This window comes from Peromyscus maniculatus, chromosome 8 (genome assembly GCF_049852395.1).
Source record: "Peromyscus maniculatus bairdii isolate BWxNUB_F1_BW_parent chromosome 8, HU_Pman_BW_mat_3.1, whole genome shotgun sequence".
In the NCBI taxonomy this organism is placed as follows: Eukaryota; Metazoa; Chordata; class Mammalia; order Rodentia; family Cricetidae; genus Peromyscus; species Peromyscus maniculatus.
In genome coordinates, this window is record NC_134859.1 from 74,509,005 (window position 1) to 74,535,964 (window position 26,960).

The following is a 26,960-nucleotide window of genomic DNA, read 5'->3' on the forward strand; positions in this document are numbered from 1 at the left end:
ACACACACAACACCTTCATTTTGTAGCTGCTCTTGGGAAAACAAGGTATTAACTACACGGCAACCTCCACCCGCCCCCCATTCGGATAAATAGATCTGCAGAATTAAGCTCTAAATTCCAGGAAGCTTTTGGTACAGCACCGAACAAATGCGGAAGGTCCTGTAAATTAAAGACTAAGTGCCGGCACAGAAAACACATCACTGTCCCCACGGAGTTTAGGATCAAGCTTCTATTAGGTTGCAGACCCTGGTTCTACATCCTGGGGCTGAAACAGTGAACTCAGGCGAGGTTTCTGTTTTCCTATGAATTCTAACTGTAGTAAAAGTTCCAGTGCTTCAAAAACTAAGACACGGGAGACACTAGCCTGATTTCTAAGTGCTCAGCCCCACTCTAGAATTTAGGATTATCTGTCGAGAATCAGAATCTTTTTTTCCATTTCTGTTTGGTTAGTAGTAGCGTGGGTCACGCAGACCTCCAGCAGTCACCCTCCGTCCTGCGGCTGGCTCCGGATGCCTGGGGTCTAGTCCCTCCGCCCCTTTTACAGACTGCGAAGCCGCAGCTAGCCAATGGCAGTCAGACCCACTTCTCCTCTCCCGGCTGAGAGATCTTTTCTCAGGACTGGCGGCCAATATGGGTCTCGAAGGGCGGCAAGGTCGGTCGTCGATAAAAATCGGAGGCTGTAGAAGGACCTGTCCAGACACACGAGAGAAAACGCCAGCGCCAACGAGAGAGATCCTTATTCCTAGCCTTCTAGAAGGGTCTTTCTCAAGTTTTGCTTTTCCATAGCTTCAACGGTCCATCATAAACCCAGCTCTCCTCTTTCGCGGACTAAGACATTTTTCCTGAAGGATTTTCTTTTCCATCGACCGGGGGATGGAAAATAAGGAAGTTAATGGAGCTGGAGGAGGACTGGGAAGGGACATGAAACGAAATCTGGTCCTTCCCCTTTCCTAGCCGGCATGCTTCCCTTCCATTCTTGCCTTCCTGGAGCGAAACAGAAACACGACTGAACTAAAACGCGGGGCCACCGGGAAGTCATTTGAGAACCACCTCTAGGGCTCCGCCGTCACCGGAAGTGACTGCAAAACCTGCCCTGCATTGTCCCGCCCTCCAGTTGCGCTACCAGTAGGCGACGGGGCCGCCGTACTTCCTGTCCCCGGAGCCGTAGTCCGCAAGCCCTCTTACTCCTCTCCTATTGGCTGCCAAAGGGACGCGCTGTGATTTCCTATTGGCCGCGTCCGTCCTCTGGCGCCAAGCCTCCTCCCTCCGGGTACTGTCTGGTCTCTGGGTGCCGGATAGGTTACAGGCTGAGAGGGCGTCTGCCCACCGGACCAGTGAGCAGCGTGCAGAGCGAGGGCGGCGGCTGCGTGGTGAGGCCGGGCGGAACCTCGTGCGGCCATTGGCCAGGGCGGGCGGAGGCTAGAGATACGATTGGTTGGGGAGAAGGGACCGTGGTGGGGTTCGAGCTGCGCGGCCTCAGCAGCTGCGGGAGACGGAAGTGGTGAGAGCGCGGCTTTGGAGGGTCGGGCGGACGCCGCCTGGGTGAGTCACTGTACCCCGTGCCCTGCCAGCCTGGGAACCACGACGACCAAGTGCTGCCCGGCCCTCACCGGCTCGCCCGAGTCCCGCCTTCTGTCATTCGGGGCTCCGCCTCCGAGCCTCTAGCCCCGCCCCTAGAACCTGGGCACCTGGGATCTCCTGCCAGCCTGGCCCGTCCCCCTACCCCAAGACCAGATTCCCTAACGGAGGGGACCCGGGGCCTCCTAGGCCTGGTCCTTGTCGCTCCCTTCCTCTCTCCGTCTCTCAGGCTGCGTGCCAGTGAGCCGTGAGGCAGCACCTCCGGCTGGCCGCTTGCGGGCTCCCCCGTGAGGGAGGGAAGGTTGGTAGGATCACAATGGAGGCTTTAATCGCCGTAGCCTCCTCCTGTGGGACTCTGCTGCACACCCCCCTGAGCATACCCAACATGAAGGAGTGTCAGTGAAGCTCGGGCCTGGCCCCCCAAGGGGAGCCAGGAGGCCTTAACTCGAAATACTTGTCAATTCGACCCATTTGACAGATGTTGGCTCCCCGGCCGGGCTGGCCCGATTCTGCTCCCATTGTGCGGTCTCCTCCTCCCTATAACCTTCATCTACTTGGTCTCAAGTATGCTCAGCAGGATCGGGCCAACCCTGCTGCTCTTTTATCACTGGTTGTGGTCCTCTCTTGTCCTCTGCTCTGGACTCTGCCCCCGATAACAGGTCAGGTGGGTGCTACTCCTAGACTCAGAGACTGGCCGGACAGCCCTGTGGATTCATGCCCCTACCAGGGCCAAAAGTGAGTCCCAGTTGCGCAGTCTTCTCTTCGGAGTTGGCATTTCTTCTCTTTTGTGAAGGGCAGGGTTTGGAGTGCTCTGCTCCTGGGTGTGGAAGCAGAACGATTGAGTTCCGCCGAGTAAACGGGGATGCTTCTTATTCCTGCTCCTGAACCTTAGTGGTGGACTTCACAGCGCGCGCGCGGGATCAAACTTGTTGCTTCTCCCTTTGCCTGATTGGTGTGGCGGCTTGTTGAGAGTCTGGGTCCTCTGTGACAGAGGAGGATGAGTTGTAGAGAAGCTCAGGGGTGAACCTGTGACATTTGGTGACTCCATGGTGATGTTGATGGTGCCCTTCACTCTTGTGTTCTGTCTCTTTAGTGACAAGCAGGCAGCCAGGACCCTCGCCAAGGTAGAATGGTGAGTACTCCTATTTCTCATACCAATGTGTATAATCTTGAGTCTGTCCCTGGGAAGCTGCCCCACCTCTCTGGATCCTAGTGTTCCCGGGTACTCGGTTCACTTCCTGAGCAGGTTCATCCGACCTGATAAATTGTTTCTTTTTCTTTTCTCTTTCTTTCTGTTTTCTTTTGGTGGTGGGTGTTGTTTTGAGACAGATTCTTGCTCTAAAGCCTTGGCTAGCCTGGTACTAGAAATGTGGCCGATGCTGGCCTTGAACTTGTGGCAACCCTTCTTCTGCCTCTGTCTCCCAAAGTCTAGGATTACCAGTGAATGCAGTGTTGGGCCTTGCACATGGTAGGCAAGTACTCTAATACTGAGCTGTGTATCTAGTTTATGGTTTCCTAGGATTGAAAAAAAAATCAGGCAGTATACAGCACTGGCCTAGCAGCTTACAGTTTCTCTGTAAGGGTCACGCCATGGCTTCCCTGTGCTCACAGACTACTCTATCTCCTAGTGCTCTTCTCGGGTCATGGTTAAAACTCTCCATATTGCTGTCTAAAAACAAAACAAAACAAACCCAAGTTTTTCTTATCTTAAGATTCCTGAACTTCAGGGCGTGGTGGCACAGGCTTTTAGTCCCAGCACTTGGAGGCAGAGGCGGGTGAATCCTCGTGATTTCAAGGTCAGCCAGGTCTATGTAGTGAGTTCCAGGACTATGCAGAAAGACCCCATGTCTTAAAAAAATAAAAATCAGATCCCTGGTGAGTCTCATGAATAGATTGTTGGCTCTGTGCTAGAGCAACTCCGCCCAAATTGTAGGCCTTACTTACCCAGGTCCCAGGTGTTGCTGTCTACTAAGCTCCTGTAGATGACAGCTTGCTGAATATCTCCTCGGACAGCATTCTGAAGGCATCCAGAACATCACTGGGGTGGTGCATCACAACCCTGAGAAATTCTCAAGTTGAGGAAATTCCTTAATTCCCCCCGGAGAGCTAGGACTCCGCCATTAAGATGAGGAAGAGGTGTGGGCAGCCTTTTCCAGAAAAGACTCGCCCTTTGACTGCGTCTCTTCAGGTTCTTTCGGGGGTCACAGGTAGCCCAGGTGCTTTTCAGAAAGCCTCCCGCTGATCCTGCTCCCACCAACTGATAGCTCGCCTTCTTTTTCCATTTGGTGACACACCCAAGAGTATGAGCTTCAGGGTCGGCCTCTTCTACTTAATCTAGCACCACCACTTCATGCCTTAAGTGAAGTTCCCTCTTTCCCTTAAGCCTAAAGACCCCCCAGTGAAACGGGAGGGGGGTTTATTTCTTGGAGAGTTAGGGTAATGTTTGACACTGCTGGGCATTATTGCCAATACTTAATAAAAAATGTCAGGTTTTTGTATTCATCCCCGTCCCCCAAAACAAAGACCTGGTTTCTGAAAGTTCCCAGGTACGGGAAGTTTAGGAGCTCCTCCCGTTCCCTTTGGAAACATTCAGCCCTTATCACTCACTACTCTTGATTCTTTGGCTCACCACCCAGCTCCATTCATTCTCCCTACTCCTGGGTTTTGAGTTTTGTTTTCCTTATAGTTTCAGTGGTCCATAATCCCAGTTCTTTTCTCAGATTGAGAAGTTCTTCCAGAAGGATTTTCTTTTCCATTGCCCAGGGCATGGGAATCGAAGGAGAGAGAGAACTAAAGGGGAAGGGCCGGGGAGGGCCGTGAAATAAACAGAAATGTGGAATGACCACTAAGATAACACCAGACCAACATTCCTGTGAGAGGACAAGAGTTTAGTGTAAGCAGGGTAGTGGAGGAGGCCAGCGAACCGAGCATAGGTGGGTGGCGGTTTCGGAGGGAGAGAAGGCAGGCAGGCTTGGGCTGTCCAGAACATGGGGTGAGCTCCATCTTGGGATCCGCAGTAAGCGCAGAGGGAGAAGAGGGTGGGAAATGTATGACAAGGGTTTGGGTCGCACACCTGGAAAATGGGAAATGAGAAGGTGTGGGCGGACTCGCTTCCCCTTTCTGAGCAGTCCCCGGGCGGTCCCTCGGCCCATTCTAGAATGTCCCTAGAAGTCCGGGGGTGGGGTGGGGGGATGTTGTCGCCCCCCCCCCCCCCCCGGGCACCGGGCGGGAGGAGCCAGGGCGGCGGGCGGGGCCCCAGAGCCGCTCCGCCTCCGCCTCCACCTCCCCGGCGGCGTCGTCCTGGGCGCTCCTGTCGCCCGGCTCCCCTCCCTTCCGCGCTCTTGCCGGAGGGCGGAGCCGGGCCCGCTCCATTGTGGAGAGGAGGGGAGAGGCGCGCGGGAGCAGAGGCTGGGTCCCGGCGCCAGGGTGCTCGCTTCTGGCCGCGGCTGCATCAGGCGGGCCCCGCAGCCGGGATGCAGCGGGCGCCCAGGGCTGGCGGGCAGCGCAGCGGCTCCGGGGACATGTGCGCTGGCCCAGACAGCCCGCGACCATGAGCCTGACCGCCCGCGTCTCCTGCTCCATGCTTAGCTGCTTCGTAAGTGCCAGGCCTGTCCTGCCAGGGCCTGGGGCGGGGGTTGGGAGGGGGGGGGGGTGCTCAATGCATGCTGTACCCACAGCCCCGCCCAAGGACCCCGACACGACCTCAAACCTTAGGGGCAGGGGAGACGGCTTAGCTCTTTTCTCTCTCAGACTTGCTTCAAGAAAGCGGGTGGGTACTGGGGGATTGTAGAAGGCCGGGGATGAAAATTCTGTGATTCCTTCAGGCTCTGCAGCCACTGCCCTTGACTGCAGATTTTCAGGCCCCGCCCTGCAGGGGTACATCCCATTACCTCCTCCTCTCCATCTTGGTCCCACCCGCTACATCCTTGCTTGGGGAGGTAGGATGTGTCTAGTAGGCTGTGTGGGATGTTAGGGGGCTGAACGAGGAGCTTAGATGTTTGTGAGCTGTCTCTAGGTCTCCAGTCCCCTCCCCCTCACACACTCCCTCGTTCACCTGACATACCAGTCTTTTCTCCTTGACTGTCCCCCAGTCAGCCTCTCCTCTCCATCTTCTCTGCCTCTGCAGGGTTCTGTATCTCTGAATCATTCCCAGTCTTCCCCTCCTCCCCTCTGGCTAATGCTCCTTCCCAGCTTCCCCCATCTGTCCTCTCAGATGTCGTGTCCCCCCTCCAACACCCCCCCCCCCCCGTAGGTGTCTGCCAGGCCTCCTCTCTCCCCTGGCTGTCCTTGGGTCTCCTGCTTCCTCTCTGAGCGTGGATTCCCTCGTTTCCTCTCCCTTGGTAGTTGGGAGCAGAGTGACTTCTCCGCGCTGTGGGTATTCCTTAGGAATTCCCCTCGGATCCGCAGGCGGGCCGCTTGCTTGGCACTTGGCGGGGGCTTGTCAGGAGCGTGAGCCCAATGGGAAGATAAGCTCAGCTCCGAAACACATCTTTCTTTTTGAAGGCATTCACAAAGGCCCTCTAGAGGCATGGGGCTGAATCCCCCCAACCTCCTCCTCTTTGTCTCCACCCACCAGGTTGATGCCTGAATGGCTGGAGGGGCCTGATTTCCTTTCTCTCAACCCAGCTACACACCTCTCCTGTTCCTCAGGTGTCTTCCCGGGTCCCGCTCCCGTCTTGTTCTGACATGAGTCTTCTTTAATTCCCCTCCCTCACAGTTTTGCAGTGCTGGTTCTAAGAAGTCTCCAATCAGTACAGATCCCCAGCTCCTCCTTGGCTACCCTTCTGTTTCCCTGAGCACCCCGCTATGTCACCCTGCCTCTAGCCAGCTCCTTCCCTCCTCTGGGAACCAGAGCCTTTCAGTTTGTGGTGCGGACCGTGCCTCTGGGTTGGTAGAGGCAGAGAGTGAATGAGGCTCGGGAGCCACGTGGGGTCTGGCAACTCAAGGTTATGGTCTCCCTGCAGGGTGAGGAGGGCCCCCCCAGCCTGGAGTACATCCAAGCCAAGGATCTGTTCCCCCCCAAGGAACTCGTGAAGGAGGAGGAGAATCTTCAGGTAAGGAGGAATAGTAGGAGCCTCAGGGCGGGAGGGGCCTCCTGCCCGGTTAGTGCTCTCGACTCCTGAATCTTGAGAGGATCTCCCAGAGCTCTGGGTTCCTCTCCTAGGCCTCCGAGGGGAGTGGGTGGGTGTATTTGTCAGCCTGTGCATCAGTGGAGCCTTTGGCCTCAGGGAAGGAGAGGCAGCTTTCCTGGACAGCTGATGCCCTGACTTCTGACTCTCCTTCGCTTCCACCTTTTTCTGAGGAGAAAACCAGGGAGAGACTTGCTTCTGACTGAGGGTTTCTCTGACCTTTGACAGGTACCCTTCACAGTGCTCCAGGGCGAGGGAGTGGAGTTCCTGGGCCGGGCAGCTGACGCCCTCATTGCCATCTCCAACTACCGGCTGCATATCAAGTTCAAAGACTCTGTCATCAACGTGAGTTCTTGTCTTGTCTTCCTCCCACCAAAGTCGGAGCCCTATTGTGCTTCCAAGTGGTATTGTTCCGATTCTCTACCTGATTATGTCTCTGAAAACAGTTGGGATTCCCTTCTCGTTGGCTTTGATATTTCTTGCTTCATTCCTCTGTGTGTCTCTCTTCCTCCCTTTTTTTCTTTTATCCTGTTGGGCCCCACCTCCTTCAAAGATTTCTTTTTATCTTACGTTGATTTGTGAGTGCCTGCATGCACGTATGTATATGCACCATGTGCGTGCCTAATGCCTTAGGAGACCAGACGAGGGCATTGAACTGGAGTTACAGGAGGTTGTGAGCCACCATGTGGGTGCTGGGAACTGAACCCAGGTCCTCTGCAAGAGCGGCAAGCACTGCTAACCACTGGATCACCTCTCCAGCTCCCTGTGCAGGCTTTTCCAGGAGTGTGGTAGCAGTGGCATTATTAGAAGAGCAGAGACTTTGGAACCAGGCAGACTTAGCCTTATCTTGCACTTCCACTTCCGGGTCACCTTGGACAGTGTCGATGTCCTCCTTAGTGAATCAAATCACCCGCCTTCCGTGTTACTTGGTATTGACTGGTTCCATGTGTGGGGGTCCTGGCATCCTTACCAGGCCCCCTCAGCAGATGCTGAATCCCTTCTCTCCACTGGTGCATCGCCTTCCAGGCCAGGGTGTATCTGAGCCTCGGTCTGCTCCCCACTGCAGGTGCCTCTCCGGATGATTGACAGTGTGGAGAGTCGGGATATGTTCCAGTTACACATTGCCTGCAAGGACTCCAAAGTGGTGAGGTGAGCACCATGGGGCCTCGTTCGCGTTCTCTGACCCTAGTCTTGTGCAGACCTCTCTCCTGCGCGTACCTTTGGAGCAAGAGAGGAAGGATACACCATTCCCTTTGCCCACTGAAGGAAAAAGTAACAATTCCGTGCCCTGTTCTTAGTTGGAAGGTCAACTTGCTAACCCATTCTGTCTTGACCTGAAATAAAATGGGGGTGTTATTTAGCCGATGGAGCCATCGTGAGGATTCCTTGAGGTAATGCGTATGAGCGCCTGGGTGGGCGTCTGGCACAGAGCTCTCATTTAAGTAACCTAAGTTTGTTGAGCAGCCTGCGCCACACAGTTGAGGTGCTGCAGATACATCAAAGCCCTCACAAATATTCTGTCCTAAAGATCTTATATTCTAGGGGGAGGCACTGACAATAAGTAGTGAAATACTTTAAATAATGCTGAGTGTAAAATTAAAAATAAAATCAAGGAGGGCTTTAGCAGGCTATAGCTTTAAACAAGTGACCGGAGAAAGTCGCATAGCTAATGCGTGTTTGCGTCAGGACCTGAGGAAAGTGACCGAGCAGGTATCTGAGGGAAAGGTGTGCCAAAGGGCAAGCTGAGTGCAAAGGTTCTGAAGTGGGTGTGTGCCTGCGCCTGCACATCGGAGGAATGGCGTGGGGCTGGGGTGGCAGGACGGAGCACACGTGGGGGAGGGTGGCGGGATCTACGGCACCAGAGCAACGGGCAGGGGTTGCGGTGACTGGTGTCGGCTTTGACTGTGAGGACACTGAGACATCCTTGGAGGGTGTTGAGCAAAGGAGTCATGCGATTTGTGGGCTCGCCCTGGCTGTTCCGTTGAAGCCTAGTGGGAGACAATGGGGACAAAGCCACGGCTGCGGGCCTGGTTAGGAAGCCGGGACAGCTGGTGAGGTGAGAGGCGGTGGCGCCCTGCCGAGGGTCGAGAAGCAGTCAGGTGCTGGCTGTGCTCTGAAGGCTGAGATGACAGGACTTGCCCTAAGTTGGCTCTCAGAGGAAGGGGCTGGTCCAGTATTGAGAAGGAAGCCCAGGTGAGGGCCTGCCGGGTACCGAGGCCTCTGACAGACTCGTGGGAATCCATCCTGTTCTTTCCCTTTATGAAAACCAGAGTTGCTTACGGCAAACGTACCATGAAGGTGTGCTGCTCAGAACCTCTACTCCATCCTCCAGGCACATGGGGAGTCGAGAGGAGAGACCGTGGTGTGGCAGGGAGTAGTCTGGGGAGGCTTCCAGGAGGAGGTGGGACTGAAGCTCTTGAAATTTCAGGAGGGTGTGGCTAGGCAGAGGAGGCACTGTGAAGCCCAGGGGACAGAGCAAGGAGATAAGAATGCTGAGAGCGGGACTCGTGCCTCCTGGGGAGGTGACTCTGGCTGCTGTGGTGGCCATAAGCGTTGCTAGGAGACCTGGTGAGGCCTCATCAGAGGGGACGAGTGTGTCTGAAGAGACGCTTGTGGGAAGAGACAGCCGCTCTTAGGTGGCCTTGCCTGCCCCAGGGTCAGTGTCAACTCCTCCCCCTGCTGCCTCGCCGCCTCCCTTTCCCCGCAGCCGCCGTGGCCATATTTCTGACTCTCGGTCCCACGGCGGATCTACCCCTTGCCTCATCCGAGCCTGTGGCTTCTTGCCTGGCAGGTGCCACTTCTCCACCTTCAAGCAGTGCCAAGAGTGGCTCTCAAGGCTAAGCCGGGCCACAGCAAGACCTGCCAAGCCCGAGGATCTCTTTGCCTTTGCCTACCATGCCTGGTGCCTGGGGCTGACTGAGGAGGATCAGCACACCCACCTCTGCCAGCCAGGTGAGGCCAGGCCGTTTGCTCGGGGAATCTGCTGCTCAGCCCGCGATCCCCATCCCTCCTCCACCCCTGGACACTGGTGCTCTGGGGAGCTGACAGGCCGGGGGATGTGTTGCAGGAGAGCACATCCGATGTCGGCAGGAGGCAGAGCTCGCCAGGATGGGTTTTGACCTGCAGAACGTCTGGAGAGTCTCGCATATCAACAGCAATTACAAGTGAGGGTGCAGGGCTCGGGTCTAAAACATAGTCCATACCCGAACTTTCTCTGTGTTTAGATTAAATGTGGTGGGTGTAGCTTCTGGGTCCATGAGGGAGGAGGGCTTAAATTGTCCCTGTTGTCTCAAAGCCACCCCCTGGGATCATTATTCCGTATTTAGATCAAGACACCCTCCCCCCATCTTTTCTCAGGCTGTGCCCTAGTTACCCCCAGAAGCTGCTGGTTCCTGTGTGGATCACTGATAAAGAGCTGGAGAACGTGGCTTCTTTCCGGTCTTGGAAACGTATCCCTGTTGTCGTGTACAGGTGAGGCGGTACGGAGTGTGTATGTATGGAGGAAGTATGGCCACTTTATGCAGCTAGAAATCAAAACCTGTGGTGTTGTCAGGTGTGGTGGCACACTCCTTTAATCCTAGCACTCAAGAGGCAGAGGCAGGGTGATCTCTGAGTTTGAGGCCAGCCTGCCTGCCTGGTCTACAAATCAAGTTTCAGTACAGACAGGGCTGTTAAACAGAGAAATCCTGCCTTAAAAAGCCAAAAGGAAAGAAAAAAAGAAAAAGATAGTTTTGGGGCAGTTAGTGGAGAGGGATTGGCCCCTTGTAGGGAAATGACTGAAGTTATTTTAAAATAAGAGCCTTCAGGGCCAGAGAGGTGGCTCAATGGTTAAGAGCACTTGCTTTTGCAGAGGACCTGGGTTCAGTTCTCAGCACCCACAGCAGGTTACAACCGTCAGTAGCTCCAGGGGATACGACACCCTCTTCTGGCTTCCACAGGCACACACATGGTACATATACATATGTTCCTGCAAAACACTGATACACATAAAAACAAACAAAAATAGCTGGGCGGTGATGGCACACGCCTTTGATCCCAGCACTCGGGAGGCAGAGGCAGGCAGATCTCTGTGAGTTCAAGTCCAGCCTTGTCTACAGAGCAAGTTCCAGGACAGCCAGGGCTACACAGAGAAACCCTGTCTTGAAAAGCAAGAGAAACAAACAAACAAGCCAGAAATCTTTTTAAAAGAAGAACCTTAGGTACAATCTCAGATTTTTTTTCCCCCACCCAAAGATGAAGCTTTAGGGAAATTGTTTTTTGTTTGTTGGTTTGGGGATTTTTCTTTTCCCTTAGTGTATATGTAAACAACTGTATTTACTAAGAGGTTGGCAAGCTGGCCTGAACATGGCAGAGATTGGTTATGACTTACAGAGTCAGAAATCTTGGCTGGTTCCTTAGTGGAAAGTTGGCCAATTTCTACATCAGAATGTAAGTAAATGAGCTTTGTATGATGACATACATTTTTAATCCCAGCACTCTGGAGGCAGAGGCAGGTGGATCACTGTGAATTTGAAGCTAGCCTGGTCTACCCAGTGTGCTCTGGGCCAGCCAGGGCTACATAATGAGATCCTGTCTGGACAAATTTAAATAGACTGAGGTAGGTAGTAACCATGAGGTTTAGAGGTTTATGCTCTTAACTCAGGCTTGTTCCCTTGGTGCATATTTGAACCTGGAGCAGGTGCTGTGCAGATTTGATGAGTCAAGGTCACACTGGGAATTCGGGAGCCAGTTCAGAAAAATGTGCTCGAGAGATATCAAGGCTTTTGGTTGCTATTTTCATGACCTGGATATGCTGGTAGCCCATGCTGGCTCTGGAGACCTTGGTCTGGCCCCATGAGGTCTCTGCGGTAAGCTTCTGGAGGCTTGGAATACCAAGGGCATTATGGTTTCTTCTCTTCTGCCAGACACCTGCGCAACGGGGCTGCCATTGCCCGCTGCAGCCAGCCTGAGATCAGCTGGTGGGGCTGGCGCAATGCTGACGATGAATACCTGGTCACGTCCATTGCCAAAGCCTGCGCCTTAGACCCAGGGACAAGGGCCAGTGGGGCCTCCCTCAGCACTGGGACTAATGATGCCAGTGAGGCATGTGACACTGATTTCGGTAAGGCGTGGGTGGTGCTAGTCCCCCCAGTAGTAGGCCCTACTAGCCTCTGGCTCCCACAAAGTCCCCAGTGAAACCATGGGAGAAGGATGCCAAAACAGAGTGCCTGGGTCCCTGCCTTTTGGGGGGTGGAGGGCTGAGGGGTCTGAAAAGGCTGCTCCTTTCTTCTGGACTGGAGTGCCCCAGGGCTAGGGTGACACTGAGTGGCTGCCTGAGCCTGAGTCTTCCTCCCGCTGTGTACTTAGATTCTTCTCTGACTGCGTGCTCTGGGGTGGAGAGCACAGCTGCTCCCCAGAAACTTCTGATCCTGGATGCACGGTCCTACACAGCAGCCGTGGCCAACCGGGCCAAGGGTGGAGGCTGTGAATGTGAAGGTATTGGGATCACTTAGTGTCTGCAGTCTCTGCTCTGGGGCAGCTTTGGTGAGGAGCGGGTTGAGGGCAACTTGCGTATTTGAAAGAATCCAATAGATCTGCTTGGACCCAGGGCCCTGCCACTTACTAGCCATGATTGTAAAGTATAAGTTACCTCCTAGGTTTTATTTTCTCATCTGTAAAGTCAGGATGATTCACACTTTGAAATCATCCCTCTTTGAAAGGTTGTCAGAAAGATTAGCACTTAGAGAAGACTGTTGTTGGCTCAGAGTAGCCAACATTTGTTGAGAATTTATATTGTTATCCCTAGTGCTGCTGCTGCTATCCACATCACAGTTACTGTTTGAGTAGTGGCCCTTGAGTACCCAGAGGTAAAAGGGCAATTCAGAGTGGAAGAGTATGTTGACTATGTTGCCATTCTGGAGTGTTCTGTCCTGCCAGGGGAGCTCTGCACTGGGACTGCTCTTGTCTTGAGGAGCTGTTTCCAGGACAGATTTGTAGGCTCCGCTTTCCTCTCCTGTCTGCAGAGTACTACCCTAACTGTGAGGTCGTGTTTATGGGAATGGCCAACATCCATGCCATCCGGAACAGCTTCCAGTACCTTCGGGCTGTGTGTAGCCAGATGCCGGATCCCAGCAAGTAGGTGTTCCCTTTGAGATTCCATCACCCCTCCTGCCTCGTGCCTTGGCCAGTACTGCACATCCTTAGGGATCTGATGGGGAGGTGGGAAGTGGGAAGTCACATAGACTTCAGTGTCTGAGCAGGGTTGGGTCGGTGTACCACTTCCAAGAACACTTCTTCCACTGCTTGAGTGATACTTTGCTTGGTCATAGGCCATTGGATTCTTTTTTCCTACATCATTGTCCTACCAAACAAAATAAAGAACTGGGAGAAACATGGCTAAGTGTGCATGTGACAGTTCGCAATTCCTCTTTTGAGTCTAAGAAGCTCTTACCTCTGCGTGTCTCATTTCCTTATCTTTCTGCCAAATATCTCTTGGCAGAAAGGTCACGAGTCAGACTTCTTGGTTTCAGCCCTCGATGGGGCTTTGGTTGGGTAGAGCTGGCCGAGGTGGCAGAGACATTGTGGTAGCCCCCAACCCTTAGTGATTCCATTTCTCTCTGCTCTTGCACAGCTGGTTGTCGGCACTGGAGAGTACCAAATGGCTGCAGCACTTGTCAGTGATGCTAAAAGCAGCTGTGTTGGTAGCTAATACGGTAGATCGGGAAGGCCGGCCTGTGCTGGTGCACTGCTCTGACGGCTGGGACCGTACGCCACAGATTGTAGCCCTGGCCAAAATATTACTGGACCCGTATTACAGGACCCTGGAGGTACTGAGAAGGGATTGGGAAGAACAAAGGAAGTGAGGGAAGTGGGATGGGGTCAGGCTTTCTGGACGTGTGTCGGGAATGTTTCAGTAGAGGATGCTGGTGCCTCAGAGTCCTCTTCCAGGCTTGGACTTGTTTGTGACTGCCAGCCCCCAGCTCCCAGCTTTGGACAGTCTCCTGGAAAGCTGGACCCTAGCCCTTCCGGAGTTGCCTTGTGCTGAGACTGGCCATTTTACAGGGCTTCCAAGTGTTAGTGGAGTCTGATTGGCTGGATTTTGGGCACAAGTTTGGAGATCGCTGTGGCCATCAGGAAAATGCAGAGGACCAAAATGAACAATGTCCTGTGTTCCTCCAGTGGCTTGATTCTGTTCATCAGCTGCTCAAGCAGTTCCCTTGCCTGTTTGAATTCAATGAAGCATTTCTGGTAAGTCCTAGAGCCTGTGGCCATGGTTGGAGAATGGTGTCCCGAGGCTCTCAGGTTCACGTGGTCTGGGTTTCCTAGGTAAAACTGGTGCAGCACACATACTCCTGTCTCTACGGCACATTCCTGGCCAACAACCCCTGTGAGCGAGAGAAGCGCAACATCTATAAGCGGACATGCTCTGTGTGGGCACTCCTGCGAGCTGGCAACAAGAACTTCCACAACTTCCTCTACACACCTGGTTCGGACATGGTAAGGCCGAGCCCTTTTCCTGCTGGAAGTCCTGGAGGGAGAGGAGAGGAGGCGGAGTCAGTGGAAAGAAATGCAGAGCCAGATGTTCAGGGAAGAAAAACACAAGTGCTCTTACAAAACGCTAACACTGGGCTGCTTCCCTAGGTCCTTCATCCTGTGTGCCATGTCCGGGCCCTGCACCTCTGGACAGCTGTTTATCTGCCTGCATCATCTCCATGCACACTTGGAGAGGAAAATATGGATCTTTACCTTTCCCCAGTGGCTCAGAGCCAGGAATTTTCTGGCCGGTCTCTAGACAGGTGAGAAATCCTTATTGGTTTCCCCTCTCTTCACAGGGAAAGCAATAATTGCTTCCTGTTCTATTTCACCCCAAAGGGCTTTCTCTTTCTTTCTTTCCTTTTTTCCTAGACAGGGTTTCTTTGTGTAGTCTTGGCTGTTCTAGAACTAGCTCTGTAGGCTAGCCTCTAACTCACAGATCCACCTTCCTGCCTGCCTCTGCCTCCTGAGTGCTGGGATTAAAGATGTGTACCACTGCCACTTGGCTACCTCAAAGTTTCTTATTTGTTTGTTTACGTTTGTTTATTGGGTGTGTGTATTCTTGCACATGTCATGTCATGCATGTGGAGGTCAGAGGACAACTTCCAGGAGTTGGTTCTCTCTTTCCACTCATTGCTTATGAGGCTCTATGACAAACACCTTTTCCCACTGAGCCACCTCACTGGCCCGTGGTCTTTCTCTTTTAATGAGCTATCTATAAACCACTTCCGGAGTCACTTGAGGGAGAAGCTGCCCCCGGACTGGAGGCTAGCCTGGAATAGACTGTTTCCAAGGTCTTCTCTAAGTTGTTTGCCTTCTTTTTTGGTGCCACTGTCACCTGGTGTGACACAGCCAAGCAAGGGAGAAGAGAATTAAAGAGAAAGGACGAGTCTCAAGGGCTCGTGGGAATGCTGCTGACTTTTGTTCGCTGATACAAAGTCTAGGGAAATGGTCCTCAGAAGCAATATACCCGGTGTTAACTTGGAGAAGCATTTCACTCCGAGAAAGAAACTGCCCAGCAGCGATAGACTTATCTCTGTTAGCAAAAGGCCAGATTTAAAGCAGGCCACTGAAGTTCTCTTCTTGCTGAATATTTGGGGGTAAGAGACTTGGGGACTTCTTGAATTACACTAGTAATCCATGTTACTCTTTTTTTTTTTTTTTTTTAAATAATATCAAACATTAAAAGAAAATGAAGTCTCCATCCTGGTTCTTTTCCTCACAGGTGTTAACACTTGTGGGTGTATATCCGCTGTTTCTTTCTTTAGAAACGTCACACACACCTCAGGCCCTCAGGTGCAGGCTCTCCTGGCTCTCTAGGAACAGACTGAAGCAGCCACCCCTGCCTGGGTAGCACATTTGTCTTTAAAAACAGCTCCTCGGTCCTTTTGTATACTGTTTTACAAGTTGTTCTCATTTTGTGTCGGGCTGCCATTCCGTGACAGCACATATAAAGCTGCTTTGTTGTTTTTATTTCCTTCTTAATATTGTTTTTTGTAATGCTGGAAGTCAAGCCTTGTACACGCTAGGCAGATGTTCCACAGTTACATCCCTAGCCCGACTTGATTGATTCCCGTGGCTTCAGAGTGGTCCAAAGTTAGGAGTTACTTGTGTGTCCTCTCCACCTCTTTTGATCATTTCATGATCCTTACAGGAAATATTTTAGTGAGCATCTGCATGTGTGTAAGTTATGGTAAAACATACATACTATTTGCCATCTAAGCCCATTTGAAGTTCACACTTAAACTGGGGCCTGTAGAGAGTGTGTTCCTGTTTCTTCCATAAATTTTCATTTCTAGAAACAAAAGTTGAAAGGATATGTATATTTTATTTGAGATGGTCTCACTATGTCTTTATATAGTAGAGGCTGGCCTTAAATTCATGGGCCTCCTGCATCAGTCTCCTAAATGCTGGGATTACAGGTATGCTCCAAAGTTTAAAGCGTACAAATTTTGATATTTGACTATTAGCTGAAGCCTTTTGAAGTTAAGAATCTATTGGCTGAATATTATAAACTATAACGAAGAACTTAGCCATCTTAAATTTTTTATTTTAGGGTCTTTTGAGCTAAGTCCATTGTCGTGGGATAGATTTCAGTGGTTTTCCTTTTCCTCAAACTATGAAGAATATTTCAAAGGGTCCTTTGGGGCTGTTTCACATAGGAAGATTTTATGAAGGACCAGGCAAGCACCATGGCCGTTTCTGTTCCCCAGATGTGTTTGTTTAGATGGGGTTTCCATGTACTGACACTGGCCCCGAACCCTTGATGCTTTTGCTTTGGTCTCCCCAGTGCTAGGATTACAGGTGTGCGCCACTTTGCTGGGCCATAGTGAGCATTTGAACGGATTTTTAAGTGGACACATATATGCTTGGGATAAAGGGAACCAGGAGTGTAGTAAACGTATTATGGTAGAAAGGACCAGAGGAACAGATAGGAGAGATAGTTTTGAAGAAAACAAAAGAAACAAAACTAACTCTGGAGTTGGCAGAAGGTGAGAAGGACATTAGTTTCGTTGTTTTGAGACAAGGCCTCACTGTGTAGCCCTAGCTGGCCTGGGACTCACAAATCTTCCTGCCTCTGCCTCTTGAGGGCTAGGGTTGAAGTCAAAGAAATAGAAACATAAGTTATTGTAGGCTGTACAGTAGTACAGTTGTAGGCATTACAGTGCAGAGTTTATTTTATACATTAAAAAATTATTTTTATTTTATGTGTATGGATGGTTTGGCTACATGCATGTGTGTGTGCCGTGTGCACTCCTGGTGCCTGAGGAAGTCAGAAGAGGGCATCAAATCCCCTAGAAATGAAGTTACAGGAGGTAGTAAGCTCCAGTGTAGGTGCTGGGAACCAAACCCAGGGCTTCCACAAGAGCAGCAAGCGCTCTTACCACGGAGTCATCTCTCCAACTGCATTTTTACTCATTTGTCAGTGGTGAGACAGGATAGGCAGTGGCTGTGACCTACTGGCAGTGGTGTATCTGGAGAATTTACCACTGAGCTGGACAGAGGCACGAGGACTAGACAGCTCTGCTACAGTGTAATTCATTTATAGAAAGTCCCTGAAAAAGAGAAATATATTCAGAAAGACAATAGAGACATTTTTAGTAGACTGTGGAAATAGTTGAAAGTTGGAGAATAAACGTCTAGAGTGCAGAGGATCCAAAGTCTCTTCAGAGTCAGTGACAGGTTTACAAGTCTTAAAGTATAAAGATGAGGAGAATGTTCATACCACCAGTAGCAAGGAAAAGTGGAGAAGACACACCAGTTTGCAGAGAGAAGAGATACAGGGAGGGTGGGCTTGAAGTATCCGTTGATAGCAGAGGAGGCGTACTACCAGGCAGCCCAAGATGGAAAGAGCTGGATTTAGAGGACTAACTGATGTAAAGAGTTTAGAGGAAATGTTTCTGTAACAACTGTCCTGACTTCCTTTGCTTGTACCTTTTCCCAGACCAACAGTCTCTTCCCCTTTCTTCTATTAAAGTCCAACGAGTGGTTTTGTCCCTAGTTCAAGTTCTGTGCTTTCTGTGTAGTTGTCCTTGGCTTTGTGGGCTGGCTTAGCCCATTTCTCCTTCTAAAGTCCTCAGGCATTATTGTCTGTACCAGTGGTTCTCAACCTAATGCCACGACCTTTGATACAGTTCCTCATGCTGTGGTGACCCCAACCATAAACTTATTTTCCTTGCTACTTCATAACTATAATTGTTGCTGCTGTTGTCGTAATGTAAATACCTGTGTTTTCCAATGATCTTAGACAACCGCTTCGAAAGGGTCATTTAACCTCGCCCCCGCCCCCTCAAAGGGATTGAGACTCACAGGTTGAGAACTGTTGGTCTGTACCATCATTATTGGTTAAACCTTTGGGGCAATTAGCTATGAAGGGTGCATGGGAGTCACACTCTTGTATATAGTTGAAAGTTTCTGTATAAAAAAAGCAAGAGGGGCTGGAGAGATGGCTCAGAGGTTAATTAAGAGCACTGACTGCTCTTCCAGAGGACCTGGGTTCAATTCCAAGCACCCACATGGCAGCTCACAAAAAATAAAGCAAGAAAAGACAAAGTCAGTTGTAACTTTTTAAAAGTACAGTATGCTGGGCTGGGCTGGGCTGGGCTGTAGCTCAGTGGTAGAACATGTACACATAAAGCTATGGGTTTAATCCCCAGCTCCACCAATTTTTTTAAAAAAAGTGTGTGTGTGGGGTGGCACTACAGTTATTTAGGCCTTACTCTTAGCCATTCTCAATTAGTAGGTTTTGGGTAGACCTTGGAGACAAGATCTGATGTATGCTGTAATGTACATACAATTATTGACCCCTGCTGACCTCATCTATTCAGTTGGCACCCTGCTAGTGGAAACTTGGTTTGGACTTAAAGTTTATTTGTTAATTTCTTTTTTCTTTTTCTTTTTCTTTTTTTTTTTTTTTGCGGGGGCAGGGGGAGGTGGGGGTGGGGGTTTTGAGACAGGGTTTCTTTGTGTAGCCTTGGCTGTCCTGCAACTAGCTCTGTAGACCAGGCAGGCCTTGAACTCTGCCTCCTGAGTGCTAGGATTAAAAGTGTGTGCTACCAGCTTGTTCATTTCTTAATTTGCCTGGTACTGTGCTAGGTGTTGGGTATTCAAGTGTGACCCAGGCCTGACCTCCAGACACTTTGGTAGAGGGACATAAACAAGTGACTAGCCAGTGAATGCTGTACTTTAGAGAGCACTGAGCAGCATGCTTTGATAGGGATTATTTGCTTACATCTCACTATAGCTCTCAGATGTAGGCACTTTAATCTTTATTCACAAATAGGGAACTGGGGCTCAAAGAAGTTAAGTTAAAGTTCCAAAGCTGTGAGTTTAGCCCTAGCTCTGAGCTAGATCTCCAGTACGATGTAAAAATGCCAAGAGCAGAGTTTTGGGCCTTGTGCTTGCAATCCTGGCTTTGAGGACACAAAGACAGGAGGATCCTTAAGGCTTGCTGGTCAGCCAGTCTAGCCAAATTGGCAAGCTTCAGGTTCAGTGAGAGACTTTGTCTCAAAATAAGTTGGAAAATACTTGAGGAAGACTCCCAATGTCGACACATGCACACATACATGTGCATACTCACCTGCCACACAGAAAATTGACCACAAAATAAAATCAAATATAAAAACAGTCTTTTATTATAATAAATATCAAAACTAAGTACTTACAATAAGCTATATTGTGACTTGGCTTTTGGAGGATTTTTTTATGTGAGCTGATTATGGCATCTGAGAAGAGCCCAGTGAAGTGTCTGTTTCTTGGAAAATTTCCCTAAATTTTTATTGCTCAAAAGATTTTGCCGTAAAAATCAGGACAACCAGCCAGGCGGTGGTGGAGCACGCCTTTAATCCCAACCCAGCACTCGGGAGGCAGAGGCAGATGAATCGCTATGAGTTTGAGGCCAGCCTGGTCTACAGAGTGAGTTCCAGGACAGGCTCCAAAGCTAAACCAAAAAAAAAAAAAAAAAAAAGACAACCATTCTTGAAAATGCCTGTCACCCATTTGGTGAATTGTTTCTTCAGTTCTTTTCTTTTTTTAAATTTATTTATTATGTATACAGTCTTCTGTCTGCATGTATGCCTGCAGGCCAGAAGAGGGCACCAGATCTCATTATAGATGGCTGTGAGCCACCATGTGGTTGCTGGGAATTGAACTCAGGACCTCTGGAAGAGCAGTGAGTGCTCTTAACCTCTGAGTCATCTCTCCAGCCCTGTTTCTTCAGTTCTTTGAGTGCTGTCTACAAGAAGTTTCTGTGGGGTTTGGAGAATTGGAGGGACACACTGCTACTAAGTGTCTGCAAACATTTGTGTTGAGAAGTCATGCCTTCTTGATAAGTTTGTGACTAATAATTGTGGTTGGTTGCCTAAGTTCTGAAGCCTTCTGGTGTCTCTCAGGTATGACGTTAACGTCCTGTGGAGGCGATAACAAGTGCCTGAGAGGTTAAACAGTGTGCTTTCTGGCAGGTCATCGGTTGTCTGACTGATGGAGACAGTGAGATGCTGCCTTGAGGGTTAGGTGTGGTCCTGGCTACAGTTGTGGACTTAGAGTCGTCAGCAGGCTTTGGGGTGTGGCACATGGTGGTAGAGCATGTGTTTTTGCAAACACAGAGCCCTAAATTCGGTGTCCAGCAGGTTTTATATAGGGGAGAGGGGTGCATCAGCATCACAGGCAGTTGAAACCATCAAAGTGTTTGAGATGGCCCTGGAAGATTGTGTAGGTTGAGGACTTACAGGAGCTGGGGACAGATAGCATTCTTGAAGATGAGTGTGTCTTACGCTTTGTGCAGAGAAGCCTCCCAGAGAACTTCGGTTATTTATAATATTAAATGTTTTGTCAAGTTGGTTCTGATACTGCTCTGATGACCTAATTGGCAGTGTTTCCCATTTCTGACCTGGTGAGTCTCTGTTTGTCGTTCCAGGTTACCTAAAACCAGGTCCATGGATGACCTTCTTTCTGCCTGCGACACAAGCAGTCCCCTCACGCGGACCTCCAGTGACCCTAACCTGAATAACCACTGTCAGGAGGGCAGAGGCAGCCTGGAGCCCTGGCACAGCAGTTCCGAAGGCACGGAGACAGTAGACTCGGGGTCAGGAGGCCCACAGCCGGCTGGGGGGGAAGTGGGCCTGCCTCCTCCCCTGCCCAGCAGCCAGAAAGACTACTTGAGCAGTAAACCTTTCAAGGGTCACAAAAGCTGTTCTCTCAGTTACAAATTACTTAGTACTTCTGTGCCCTGGGAAGTGAAGACCACCACCTCCGAGATGAAAGTCCTGGAAGAGACTAAGGCACTGGCCGCGGTCCCTCCAGCCCAAGAGGAGCAGAGGACTTCTGATGTCTTAGGGGAGCCACCTGAACAGTGTCCCGAAAAGGAAGCTGTCAGTGCACTCTCGGATTTTCCCAGCAAGGGTGGTGGAGCCTGTGATTTTCCTGAGCCCTCCCAGGATTCCCTGACAGGTACTCCCCAACAGGCCCATCTAGACTCCATGCAGGCCGTGCCCACACGGTGTGCTCTAGATCACAGTCCGGGCAGCCTTTGCAACCCACCAAGTGCTGCCAGCCAAACTCCTCAAGAGCCAAATACTGACCTCCTCAGCCAAGATCCCCCTGGGTCTACGGCAAGTATCTCCCGCCAGGAACAGCCTAGTTCGGTGCCGGATCTGATCTACAAGAAGGAAGACGTGGGCAAGAGGGGAAGTAAGAATGGACAGATAGTAGAAAACCCTCGCTTTGGAAAGATGCCACTGGAGTTGGCCCGAAAGCCAATTTCTCAGAGCCAGATAAGTGAGTTCTCGTTTTTAGGGTCGAACTGGGACAGCTTCCAAGGGATGATGACCTCATTCCCGAGTGGAGAGAGCACCCCGCGGCGACTGCTTGCTTATGGCTGTTGCAGCAAGAGGCCGAGCAATAAGCATATTCGAGCTGCAGGGCCCTGCTTTGGGGGCCAGTGGGCTCAGAGAGAAGGGGTGAAGTCACCCGTCTGTTCTAGTCATTCCAGTGGACATTGTACAGGCCCAGGAGGAAAGAACAACCGGCTGTGGTTGTCTAGTCATCCAAAGCAAGTCTCCAGCACAAAGCCTTCTCTCCTGAGCTGTCCTTCCCCTGTGCCTCCTCTCTACCTGGATGACGATGGACTCCCCTTCCCCACGGATGTGATCCAACACAGGCTACGGCAGATCGAAGCAGGGTACAAGCAAGAGGTAGAGCAGCTACGTCGACAGGTCCGAGAGCTGCAGATGAGGCTAGACATCCGTCACTGCTGTGCCCCTCCAGCGGAGCCGCCCATGGACTATGAGGACGACTTTGTGAGTACTCACCAGCTGCCAGCTGCCCATCCACTTAGTCTATCCATTCCGTGTCACTTGTTGAATACTGTCCGTGTGCCCTTCAGGATGAAAGTTCTGAGTGTTAGGATTGGGCAGGCACCGGGTATTTTGGAGGTAGAGTGGAGTCAAAAGGTCAAGGGAGGCTCTCCTGAGAAGATACTGAGCTGAGTGCGAAGAATGTGTGATATTTAGCTAGGCAGACATGAAAGGGAGAGTGCGTGTTCAGAAGCATGGAGGCATTAGGTGTTCCCCTTGGTATGGCTTAACAAAGGGCTGGGGTGGGGGGCATATCTGTGTATACTTGCATACACTTTTGTGCTGGGACTGAGAGACAGGTAGTATAAATGAGTTGCTAACAATGGAGACTTGAGGTTCAGCTTGAGTACCTTTTGATGAGGCAAGTGCGACCCAGAGCAGGAGGCTGGTTAGAATATTTTATTGTATTTTTATTTGTTTATTTGAGACAGGGTTCCTCTATGTAGCTCTGGCTGTCCTGGAACTCGCTTTATAGACCAGGCTGGTCTCAATCTCACTGAGATCCGCCTGCCTCTGCCTCCCAAGTGTTAGGATTAAAGGCGTGTGCTACTATTCCTGGCATGGTTGGGACATTTTAAAACAACCCAGGTGAAGGATAAGGAGGACTACCCAGGCTTTACTGTCCTAGCTTTGTTAAATTCTCACAGTGCAGTCCTTAGGGAGCTTCTATTAACCATCTTGTCCCCTGCTGTCTCCATGGATAGTCCCCTTCCATCACTTAAAGTGTTCCCAGTTGTCTGCTGATAAAATAGACAGGACTAGCCAGGCAGCGGTGGCTCATGCTTTTAATCCCAGCACTCGGGAGGCAGAGCCAGGCGGATGTACAAAGCGAGATCCAAGACAGGCACCAAAACTACACAGAGAAACCCTGTCCAAAAAAAAAAAAAAGAATAGACAGGACTAACAGTTTCTTACTGTTCAGGGTAATGTTTTAAATACTCAACCACCTTCTATTTGTAAAGGCCAGATGGTAAGTATTTTTAGGTTGTGTGGGCCAAACAGTCTACAAGACAACTATTGTGTGGCCGCAGTAACACAAAAGCTGCCATACAGAACATGTAATCGAGTGAGTATGGCTATATTCCAGTAAAACTTGATTTCTGAAAACAGGATCGATTTGGCTTCTGATTTGGCAATACTTAGCTCAGGGTCTAACAAGAAATATGGTCTTTCTATGCTGTGCTCTCACACACTGAGATGTTAACATGATGGTTCTGAGCCAGAATGCTAAGTCAAATGTCCGCTTCACCACTCCCCAGCTCCAGTTCTCTGTGACTCACCGTCTTTGTTTTGGACGGTGAGGACAGTACTAATAAAATTCATGACTGTGGGGAGGAATCACATCAGTTTCTGCGTGGTAACACACGTAGGACAGCAGCCGACACTGGTGAGTGCTGGTGCTGAGGGGGGTGCTGCTGCTGTCTTTGCCTGCACTGCAGACATGTTTAAAGGAGTCGGACAGCAGCGACACCGAAGACTTCGGCTCTGACCACAGTGAGGACTGCCTTTCAGAAGCCAGCTGGGAACCTGTGGATAAGAAGGAAACCGAGGTACGTGGGGGCAGATGTGCAGCGGGTACTTAACGCAAGCCAGCGGGTTACATTTCCCAGAGATGAGGATGCACTGTGACCCCCGCGCGCCCCCCTCCCCACCGATGAATATCATCCTTGTAGGCGAGTATGGCCAGTCATAAAGACCAGCCTGGCTGTTTTCTCCCGGGCTACTTTCCTAATTGCAATGTTGTTCTTCTCCATTTTGGACATGGACCTGGAATTTTCCCTTGTGCCTTCTGGTAGGTGACTCGCTGGGTTCCAGACCATATGGCCTCACACTGCTATAACTGTGACTGTGAATTCTGGTTGGCCAAACGAAGACATCATTGCAGGTAAGTTGGTTTTTGTTGTTGTTGTTGTTTCTGTTTTGCATTTCATTGTTACTCATAATGTAGGGTACTACATGTAGAAGGAAACTAAATTAATAGAAAATGGAGATACCTTAATATTTTTGTCTACTCCCAGCCTTTTTATTTATTCATGGAAACCTTTTTAGACTATCGTTCATTCTCAGGACACTGATACTTCTGATTAGTTCCTCCCTCTTTGTACTTTGGCAGAAATTGTGGGAACGTATTTTGTGCTGGATGCTGCCACCTTAAGCTGCCCATTCCTGATCAGCAGCTCTATGACCCAGTTCTCGTCTGTAACTCATGTTACGAACACATTCAAGTATCTCGTGCCAGGGAGCTCATGAGCCAACACCTGAAGAAACCCATCGCTACGGCTTCCAGCTGAATGCCAGAGGAGACGATCTGTCCATTTTTAGCAGGTTTGAAGGGAGGATCTGCTTCAGGTGTAGTCTGGAAGGTTCCTTGGTATGGCTCATGAACACAGAGCTCAAAGATACCGTCTTGAGAAATCCTCCTTGGTACCATGTGACTGGAGCAGAGGAATTTGAATTTGGCAGGAGATTTTCTACTGGAGAGACCCTCACTTTGGGGTAATGGTCCTGATCCAGACCCAGAGTCTGGAAGCTTCACACTGAGTTGGTGACTCCAGGTTCTCTCCTGGAGGTCACAAGATGATGATTTCATAAATACTGCCTGGTGCAAAGTGCCCAAACAGCAATAGAAAGGCATAATTACAACAAACTCCAAGTGATGGTGAGACCCATCTCTCCTCCACCGTGAAAAGAGCAGATCATAGTATACCAGATAGGACTTCCATCCTATTGGAGAAGAACTCCACTCTGTACCTCTGTGCTCTGTGTCTGTGCATGAAGGCTCAGTCTTTGGAGGCACTCCCTCTAGTTGCATTAGTACTGTCCTCTGTGGAGTTTGGTTCAAAGACTGGTTTGGCAAACGGAGGTTCGGATGTATTTTTCACCTGGCTCATTGGCCAGCATCAGCAAATATTCATTTGTCAGAGGGACAGTTCTAAGGATTGAGACGTTTTTTGGAAACAGAGGCAAACTCTGGTGATGTTTAGTTATTTTGAGCTGTGAAGGCAGTTATCACTCTGTTCCGCAGTGGCTGCTCTTGAGGTGCGTGCGCACTGTGAAGAATGAGAAGGGAAAAGCAAAACTATCCTTGTGAAATTCTGCTGAGTGTGCCCTACCCTTTGCACCTGACTTTCCCTAGTTGTCCTGGTGCTAACATGGGAGCTACACCTTGATCCTCCCCTGGCATGAAAATAAAGCAAAGGATTTGTTGTTCCACTGCCCACCTCCCCCGTCGTCTTTCCCTTGGCTGCTGCCTCCTCTGGGTCACACTGCTTCTTATCCTGAACACTTGACACCTTGAGGGTAGAATATAGCATTTGGTTTTTACCTCCTAGCATATGCTATTTGGTATGTGAGGGTTTCAGTACAAATGCTGCTGTCTATTTCTGTGCACTTAACAATGGAACCCAAACAGAAAGAAGAAAGCCTTGATACCAAAATTGGGAGTGATGATGTGTCCATTTGGACCAAACATTTTGTTTTGTTTAATTTTGATTTTATTTTTCATCTTACTATGTACCAGTGGCACTTAACCAAAAGATACAGTAATATAGCCATGTCCTGTGGTTGGGACAGATACAGTCTCCTTGGCTTCCAGTGAAGGCGCTAGGACTTCTATCTCTGTTTTCCTTAATCCATTCATGTAGAAAAGATGGATTGCTTACTCTGTTAAAACCACAGCAGTTGTCTTTCTCACTGCTACCTACCGTCATGCTGCTTTTAGAAAACTAACCAGAAGCTACATTTAGAATGGGAATTACTGTCCTGACCTTTTTCTTCAGTTCTGCAGCATAGCATCTGTGCTCCGTGTGTACGTGCCATGGATGTATTCTAAAAAGTTTTGGCATATGTAGGTCAGCCTAGCAGATTTTTTTTTTTTTTTTTCTACATTTAAATGGAGCCTGAATAATGGAGATTTTTGTGTCTGGGAAATTCCTAAGATCAATGAAAGAGTGACAAACTATTTGTCTCTGATACATAAAAATATTTGAAGCATTTTCTCAATCATTAAAATTGACTGCCAGTCAGGAATGGCTTTTTAATTACCGATTTTCATTGCACTTCACTCTGTTTTCAGGGGGATCGGTAACATTCTGGGAGACTGTATCTGTCTACTTTGTGTGACTGTTTTGAGAGACTGTCCCATCAGTGAACAAACTGCATGGCCTTGGAGAGAGATTCTGGGCTTCTGGCTCAGATGTGTTCATCCTTTCAGAGCTGTTGTGGGTGTAAGTGACATGATGTGGCCAAAAACCCAAACTGTGCAGTTGCGTTGTGACAAACATGCAATGTGCTGTAAAAACTCAATACAGTTTAAATAAAATCTCTATATTAGTGCTGCTTTGTTGGGTCCTTCTGTTGTTTTAGTCTCTTGGCGCTGGGATTGAACCTGCGGCCTCATGGATAAAGCACTCCTCCACTGGACTAGATTCCTAGCCCTTCCTTCTAATTCCTGGGAAAATGTCGTACTCTGAGCCACGTATGACTGTTGTGCGCTGAGTGCTTAGTGCTAAAGGCCCAAGGATGATGGCAAGTTTGAGGCTAGCCTGGGCTATATAGCAAAACCAAACTGTACTCCTCCGAGTCCCTCTTGTATTTGTGTTTGTTGACTGCATAAGGGAGTTATTCTGTAGGATTCTATCCCCTTTCAAGTGAGGCTCATTTCTCTTTCTTGTCTGGGAGATCATAGCTGGTCAGCAAGCACACAGAATCGTTCTAGGGTCTCTCTCTTCCCTACCGCCGGGTACCGTGGGTCTCATCTAATTTGAAGTCAAGTTTCCTTGAGCAAACTCTTTTTTGAAAACACAGAACAATGCCGGTATATGACAAAATGAATTCATGTACTCTGGTTTCTGTACCTAAACCCCTCCCCATCATTTTTATTTGGAGA

At 49.9% G+C, this 26,960-nt stretch overlaps 1 protein-coding gene across 8 annotated transcripts; it reads left to right on the forward strand.

Annotated features, from left to right (window-relative positions):
* Positions 1-1,286: 1,286 nt before the first annotated feature.
* Mtmr4 (myotubularin related protein 4) lies at positions 1,287-26,406 on the forward strand. 8 transcript variants are annotated; one of them, XM_076577636.1, is made up of 20 exons: positions 1,287-1,370; positions 2,672-2,710; positions 6,543-6,632; positions 6,936-7,052; positions 7,774-7,856; positions 9,499-9,659; positions 9,775-9,871; positions 10,065-10,178; positions 11,612-11,808; positions 12,054-12,182; positions 12,710-12,821; positions 13,318-13,513; positions 13,749-13,934; positions 14,013-14,183; positions 14,328-14,482; positions 20,635-22,015; positions 23,512-23,622; positions 23,869-23,957; positions 24,186-24,397; positions 26,148-26,406. In XM_076577636.1, exons 2-19 carry the CDS (start codon positions 2,708-2,710, stop codon positions 24,361-24,363), a joined length of 3,570 nt encoding a protein of 1,189 aa, XP_076433751.1. In that variant the 5' UTR covers positions 1,287-1,370; positions 2,672-2,707; the 3' UTR covers positions 24,364-24,397; positions 26,148-26,406. The 8 variants fall into 8 exon arrangements, with proteins under 8 accessions (XP_076433751.1, XP_006983280.1, XP_076433750.1 ...); XM_076577635.1 differs by lacking the exon at positions 1,287-1,370 and adding an exon at positions 1,423-1,542; XM_016001772.3 differs by lacking the exon at positions 1,287-1,370 and adding exons at positions 1,469-1,542; positions 2,238-2,313 and having other exon boundaries at positions 24,186-26,406.
* The last annotated feature ends 554 nt before the right edge of the window (positions 26,407-26,960 follow it).